Source organism: Phaethon lepturus, unplaced genomic scaffold (assembly GCF_000687285.1).
Source record: "Phaethon lepturus isolate BGI_N335 unplaced genomic scaffold, ASM68728v1 scaffold2983, whole genome shotgun sequence".
In the NCBI taxonomy this organism is placed as follows: Eukaryota; Metazoa; Chordata; class Aves; order Phaethontiformes; family Phaethontidae; genus Phaethon; species Phaethon lepturus.
In genome coordinates this window covers 1-8,113 of record NW_010529512.1, presented here as the reverse complement: position 1 = coordinate 8,113, position 8,113 = coordinate 1, and the positions used below count along the sequence as shown (strand labels likewise).

Genomic DNA, 8,113 nt, shown 5'->3' with positions numbered 1-8,113 from the left:
AAAGAGCCCCTTACATTGTCTTCTGCAGGAGGAGAGCAACATTTCGCAAGTCTTCTGCAATGATATTTAGAAGTAATCAGCTTAAGCTGGTTTTCTGAAATTAATTGGCTCAATTTGAACAGACATTTAGCTTTTTCTATATACAACTTGATTGCTTTTAATTGTACTTTTGTGTACTACAGACAGTGAATGCAAGATGGGAAGTAAAATGTCATACATTGCTTCAACTTGAGTGTAGCTGGATATCCAGTCATTGGGAATAAATGACCCCTGTATCTGGTTTGGACTATAATGACACACCTTGCCTTCCCTAGCTGTTCCCCTGTACTGGCTGCAGGGTGGCTTGGTGGCATTGTGGGCATTTCTGGGGTGTTCAGTGCCGGAGGGAAGAACAGAATTTAACTAAACTACTATCCGCACAGAAATCGGCACTGCCAAGTGCTCACGTGCTGAGGGAAGATGAGGAGGCGTTTGTTGTTCTCAGTGGGTTGCCTTGGTCCTGTTAACAGATTCAGAGTGCCCGGGAGGGCGTGCTTGGTGCAGGGCAGAGCCATCGCCTTGCTGGGGCTGTTTCATGCAGCTCACTTTCTCATTCTCTGGAACCAGAAACAAGAGTACTTGACAATAACAGGTATGACAGTGTCGTGGTTCAACCCCAGCCAGCAACAAAGCACCACACAGCCGCTTGCTCGCTCCCACCCTGGTGGGATGGGGGAGAGAATTGGAAGGGTAAAAGGGGGAAAACTAGTGGGTTGAGCTAAAGACAGTTTTAATAGGGAAAGCAGAAGCTGTGCCCACAGCAAAGCAAAACAAGGAATCCATTCACCACTCCCCATGGGCAGGCAGGTGTTCCTGCCATCTGCAGGAAAGCAGGGCTCCATCACGCGTAACGGTTACTTGGGAGGACATATGCCATCACTCCAAATGTGTCCCCCTCTTTAATTCTTCTTCCCCTGGCTTTCTATGCTGAGCATGACGTCATATAGTGTGGAATATCCCTTTGGCCAGTTTGGGTCAGCTGTCCCAGCTGTGTCCCCTCCCAGCTTCCCGTGCACCCAGCGCTGTACCAGCTATCAGGAAGAGAAGTAACTCTATCCCAGCAAAAACCAGGACCGACAGTAACAGCAAGAAAGGACACCCTCACATTTGTGCTAAATACAAAATATGTAGTTACTAGTCTTGGTTGTCCAATATAAAAACTTCTGTATGGACAACAGTTTAAATTCTGTTGATATGGGGCAAAGGAAATAAAAATATAAACACTTTTTTCAAATGCCTATAAAGATTTTTTTGCTATTTTGAATTCTGAAATATCGAGGCCCTTGGCTTCTACAGCAGCTTAGCCAAATGCTCTATAAAGTATTTTACCATTATTATGTATGGAGCTGTGTCTCAGTTTGATATATCTAAAGCTGTGTAAAATTCTCTGTTGATTTTTTGTTTTGCCAGGCCTTGGCTCTAATACGTGACAGCTCAAATAGATGATTTGTCATCTTCCCCTGAGAAGGAAGGAAGGTACCTTTTTCTGGTCCCTTTCTTGGAGCTGCTGGAGCCTGCTGAAAGCGCTCGCCAGGATCTGGCTCCCTCTTGCGGGAAGCTGCCCGGCAAGCACTTGGGAAGAGATGCGACAGTGGAGGGAGATGGATGCAGCATCCGCAGGGAAAGCTCTGGTTCTGCGCCGTGGTTTTCCCTGCAGTTGCTGTTCTGGTAATGCCGGTCCTTGCTCTAGGTTTTAAACTCTTCCTAAACAGAAGGATAGCTTCATCTCTGTTCATTTACCAGCAAGTTCTGAGCTCTCCCATGCTTGTGTGTTAAGCATGGTTCTAACCCAGGGATGAAGGTAGGCCTAGTCTCTACAGCTGGCCTTGTCTCAAACTCTCCATATAGGAGAAATAACCCTCCTTTAGGAAAAGATAAAATGCAAGCAGCAGGTTAACTAAAGCCCAGATTACCAAAGGATTCATCTGCTGTAACTACTGATCACTAACGGCCTTTAGCTGTTCTGGGAAACATTGCCTCATGTTGCATTTTCCTACAAAAGCATGCTGTGCTTTACTCTATCGTTCTAAGTGAGTATCTATCTGTCTACTTCAGCTATCACAAGACAGGTGAACCAAGTATGCTTGCATGGGGTACAACAATAGATAGAAGAGCTCTAGTTTATTTAAAAGCTGTGCTTCTGTTTAACTGAGAATTGTACTGCTTCTGATGATCCAGTCTGGTATCTCAAAATGAAGCACCTTCTGTGAGGGTTGCTTTAGGTCAGAATGCAGTTTTCTTTCGGTTTGGTACAGCAGATGTCAAGCAAGATGCCCTGAAGAAAGTGAGTCCGATTTGATCCTGTGTCTGACATTTTTGTAAGTGGGAAACTAAAATTTGCCTCTGATCAACAGCTAACCGTTATCCTCCATTGTTCTTCATTAGCTCAGGTAAATTGTGTTCTAAGTCATCCTACTCAACCTCCATGCTGTCTCCCAGGCCTCTTGTTTCCTCCCTGGGCCTGGTGGTGCCCATCCTGTGACTCATGCTGACCTGTCAAGCTTAACATTCCTGCTAAACTCTAGAGGGAAGAAGGCTGTGCTTACAGAATGAAAGCAAAGAACAGCTTTCACGACACTGAAGTTCTTGCTAGCATTTCAGACTAGGAGCCTAAACGAAGTTGTATCTGTTTTAAATGCTACCAGTACAGGCAGAGAAGGTTGTGGCGCTGGCTTAAGAGCATATAAGAGCATGGCTTCTTGCAACTACAGTGCAATAATTATATTTCTTGTTGCAGAATCTGTGTCATCACTTTGGCAGAAGCCCATCCTCTTCTTCAAAATGGAAGAACAATTACAAGCATTAATTACCAAATCAGTGCCAACTGTAGCAGACTCCAGAATAAGGTCTCTGGGAAGTCAAAAAGGGTATGGCTTTGTGATTTGGTTAGTTTTCATTTTCATCTCTCACAGTGCCTGAGACTTTCTGTCCTTTCTAGAATAGAAACCAAGTTAATTTTGCTTTTTATTTTAAAACAGCCCCTCCACAGTTAAGGAATTTAGACTTTTCTCAAGAGGTGCCTGTCTAACTTGTCCCAGCCAGGGTCTTACAGTGCTCCTGCAGCACCGGTGGTTTCCAGTGTTGCTCAAACCAAGGCTAATGGTTGCATTTAGTAATTTTTTCATAGTATATAGAGTGACTTAAATATGCCTTTGTCAATCAAAAATTGTTTCCATCAAAATGCCAATGATTTGGAGACTACAGTTTTTGTCAAACAGACATGGATAGCAGATGGGCTAGTTCAGTGTGTTTCACGGTGGGTTTTCAAACACATAGTTTAACCTGGCTATATTAAGTCAGTCAGTCAACTGTGCTGTTTTTCTCCGCTCTTTGCTGATTTTAATCTGAATAAACTACAAGAAACTTAATTATGAATAAATTTGTAAGCTCTCACAAGCTTCTGATCTATTTGTGCACATATGTTGTTGTATTCCTGTCAGCAGGGAAGCACAACTGTGTAGCTTGCAATGACCTGTTACTATCACACTCCCTTTGTTTTAAAGCTTACAAACTTTTTGTGTTGCTGGTGGTAATACGCTTAAAAGCCCTGTGTAATTAGAAGTGTGTATACATGTGTGTGAGTATTTTGTATTTTTTCCTCCCCTCCCCGCCACACAGGGAGCTCAATTTTTAACAGAACTTGCCCCTCTGTGCAGGATATCTTCATCAGATGGAGAGGAATACACCATTTATAGGTAAAGTTTTTCCCTTTTTCTTCTTACCATAACATACCATGGACTTTTACTGAAACTTAACACTTTTGCAGTTGTATACGAGGGCGACTGATAGAAGTGAATGAAAACATTCTTAGCAATCCAGCTCTTCTGCAAGAAAAGGTAAGAAACTTTCTTGCTTTTTATTTCCTAACTTTTATTTCACTACTAACTTCAGTCTTGCTTTTTAGCCATCAACTGAGGGATACATTGCAGTGGTTCTACCCAAATTCGAAGAAAGCAAGAGTGTAACTCAAGGACTTCTGACACAGAAAGAGTATGAGGAAGTTTTATTGAAACGTCTTAATTCTTCTTCATGAAATTAATTATACAGCTATCATCTGTATTTGATACTAAATAATGTGCTTTTATTGTACATTGTCACTTTCATGGTATTGAAAGGCCTAGCGCCTGCTTTTAAAAGTGGAACTTAAATGCTTGATTCATACAAGAATAAACCAGTTCAAATAGTTTTATATTAAAATTTCCTTTCTCTTTTCCTCTGAAGTCTAGCACTACGGGTTTTCATATAAGCACAGAATGGTATGTTGGAGGGTATTTATGTTCCACAGGCAGCTTTGCTTCTGCTCAGTGCAAGCATAATCCATACAGAAAAATCATATGATTTAGCTATCACTTAATTTAACTACACTAATACAATACGGAGTTTGACAAAGGTGAATTGAAAATAAAAATGGAACAGAAGCCTATGTACAAAGAGCAGATAAACTTGAAAATAGCTGTTCCACACCAGGTTATATTTTCAAGGCATCCTGAAGTCAAATAATGCCCTTTGTACAGAAGTTTGTCATAATCAGCATCTGTTTTCTTAAATTTTAAATGGTATACTGTAAAGTCTATATAATACTTCAGTGGTTCTACATGCAACTCAAATTCTGCTCAGTAACTTTTAATGAAAAAGGAAGCAACAACTGCCATCTACAAATAAAGGTGGTAAAAGAAAAAGAAACTGAGTCAAGAGTATTAATCACTTGGAAATATACTTGTGGAAATACGAATCATGTCAACAAGATTAAAATACGGTGGTGGGTTTTTTTCTAGAACTACTTCATTGCAGGTATAACTCATATAACATTTCAGTGCTTTAGGCCACAGCCTTTCAGACTATATTCCTGATTCTGCTTTATCAAATACACAGACTGAAATATGCCAGAGATGAGTTTACAGACTTCCAACAGTAGTGTTACATACAGCATTTGCAGCACAAGGTTCTTTTAGATAAACTGTCTATTAGCAGCATCTTTGGGTTGAAACATCCATTAAGACATTCATAGGCATTAATTACAAAACTGGTATCAACAGTGAGCATAGGAAAGGCATTCACATTATAAAAATACATAACAATTAGACTAGTTGGTGTCATAATTGCTAAGTAATGGGACATCTATTAGATGTGACAAAGATCAACAGTTTTAATTAAAATTAACCTGGTTTGACTTTCCACAAATGAAAGCAATATTGAAAATTCAGCAAGTGTTATTTTCAAATGGGAGTTGCTGCATTTCCAAGTGCTATAATTACTTGCTCTCTAAAAACGTCATGTTTGTTATATGATTTTCTAAAGACTTGATGCCAAATGTCTCAGCTCTCCTTCCTGGAGTATGTACACTTGTACCAGTTTGTATTCTGTCTTCTCTCCATGGTGGGGCAGGTTTAATACAGCCATTTCCTGCTTTATTCTGTGTATATAGAAAAAAAGATTTCTTAAACAACAACAACAAAACCAAAACAAACTGACAAAAGCCCCAAAAACCCTTTAAAAAACTGCAGATGAACCAAGTACTCACCTTTCTCAGTAACTTGCAGCAAAGCGGAAGAAGTTGGCGTAAGAGAGTCATCACGTTCCTTGTTTTCAGAATGCATGCATCAACCTAAGCACGGCAATTAGAGTAAGACCACTGATTACTTTTATTATGCAATTGTTTAATGCATGAGATGATAATCTGTTCCAAGCTTGAATAGGTAGTAGTCTTCCTTCATAAATCCCTTCTAATCAAAAGGTATTGCCTAGCTTTTTTGAATTTCACTATATAGTACGCATAGAGCAACAGCATCCCTTCTGTTAACCCAAGACTTGAGCTAGGACGCAGAAAGGAATGACACGCATCCCAGGAGAAGGAACTACTAATAATACAATATTAAACAGTAATGTAAGCGTCTTGGAAAGGAGCTCTTACCACCCAAGTATGATTCATCACAATTCTTCGTGTTTTTCCTTTCATGTCCTGCCAGCATGATTTAGAAAGCTGTGCGGCATGTGAGCCTTACCTTGATATGAATTACACTAAAAGTTCGCTAAATCTTAAAGCATTTCCGTTCATGCCTCAAGTCTGACACTTACCACAGGTCACAAGTCTGGGCCCTCAAGAAACATTAATTTGATAGCCTATTATCACTATATGTGATACATCACTCTATAAACAGACTGGAGTTCCTATTTAGTTTAGCTAGAGAGTGTAAAACAAACCAAGCAGCAGCCCTGAGGTGCTCAGTTTGGTTTTGAGTGGCTTGGATGCTCAAGCCAGTTTCAGTCCCTGCTGGAAAATTGAAACATCTTTTTCCATAGCTCATTGGAAACAAACATCCAGGTGCACAGAAAGTGTCTTGCTCACATCGATCGTATTGCTGCTCAGGGATACTTGGAAGTCCTTCAAAAAGCCTGACCTCCCTTCCTGACTAAGGTTTGCAGATCTACTTAGTGTGGTAACAATGCTGAAACTTCTATGGCAGCTGTAGGTTATGTACTTCAGTAATAGAGTCTTCGGGGTTTGGAATTTGTTCTGTGTATATTAAGCATCAATAACAATGGATTAACAATTATGATTACAGTGGTGGAAATAGAAATTACCTTCATTAATATTTTGATCCCTGAAGCCCTTTCTTAGTGAGGTACACTTAATTACAGTTCATATCTCTCTCAATGAAGTTCTAGTGGATTACAGTATGATTACTGTAATCTAGTGGACTACAGCATTACTATATACAGTATTACTCCATCTCGTATTATTCAGCTGAAAATTCTGTTTCAGTATGATAAAATTCCAGTACCTCTCTTTATCTAGTGGGTAAGTTGAGGAAGATGTTGACAGAAATTCTTCGAAAAGTTCTCAGCAGTAAAAAGCAACATAAAGCAGTGGAAGCCTATGGACACCTTTCCACTTTTTTTTTTTTTTTTTTTTTTAAGACCAGTACACGAACATCATTGTCTTGGGAAACATTTCTGTAAACTCTTTCACTAACACTGAAACCCAAAACCCAAAGGACAATTTCAGTATTTTTTGTAATAGGAAGGAAAAAAATCCTATTACTTATTTTACTGATTCTGAGACTCTAAAGTTGGTAAGCTAGGGGTGGGGAAACTGTTCCTTAAAAGATGAGTATCAGTGATACGCCTGTGGCTACTGGGCCAGTTATACAAAACTCTGATATCCATGCTCCCTAAAGAAAACAATATAGTCTTGTAGAGTAATAACTCCCCAAGCTATCCACTGGCAGGCCTCCAGGTATTCCAGGTGCCAGTGTACTACATTTCACCCTCCTATCAAACTCTCAGCGTGCATGAGGGAGGGGGTCAGGTCAGGCTAAATTTCAGTGAAGCCCTTCTCTGATTGGGGGGGGGGAAGGCTAGAAAACAGTAGCACCTGTGCTGAAGAAAATCCCCTCCTGAGAGAAGATAGTGCGGTCAATGGCTTAGGTTACAGTCATCAGTGGGGGATGTCCCAATAGACAAGACATTTTCGGCAAGAGCAACAGTTCTTACTGTTCTTCCTCTATACTTCGCACATCAGCATCTCAAAACATGTTAAGTGCAAAACAGTACTTCAGGTTGAAGTAAATTCCTCTTCTACATAAGGAACAGCAACGATGACATACTGCATAGCTGAAAAATGCTTGCACAACAGCATAAAATTTTGTACTTATTAATTTTTATGGTCCTCTGTCAATCCAAGAAGTTCAGCTGTCAAGAAGTGTTTCATACTTTAACAGGAGCATAAATTAGGAAGTTACTGTATTTCAAAACAAGTTAGGTCTTACTTTCAGCAAAATATATTATTTTTACCTTACCTTTGTAAATGTAGCACTTTTACCCTGAGCAGAAGCTTTAGCTGTTATCTGGAGCTGCTTGCACATAGAGATGAGCTTTTCAGCCTCCAACAGAATCAAAGGTTTGTCATCCTCATGTACCTGAAACGTGTTTCAGGAAGACAAAACCACTCTGTGTTAAAGACTCCAATATTAAGTTAATGACGAAAATAACATGCCCAGCTTTTAAGCAGTCATCACTTGTGTCATAAGCTTAAGGGCTGTTTCAGAGGTCATACATCACCTGATCAGAAAAG

At 40.0% G+C, this 8,113-nt stretch overlaps 1 protein-coding gene across 1 annotated transcript; it reads left to right on the top strand.

Moving 5' to 3' along the window:
* Positions 1-2,776: 2,776 nt before the first annotated feature.
* On the top strand, positions 2,777-4,072 carry FAM206A (family with sequence similarity 206, member A; the record flags this gene model as incomplete). The annotated part of the gene is made up of 4 exons (XM_010283945.1): positions 2,777-2,906; positions 3,658-3,734; positions 3,806-3,875; positions 3,944-4,072. Coding segments are annotated over 4 exons (406 nt in total), but the record flags the coding sequence as incomplete, so codon positions are not given.
* Positions 4,073-8,113: the final 4,041 nt, after the last annotated feature.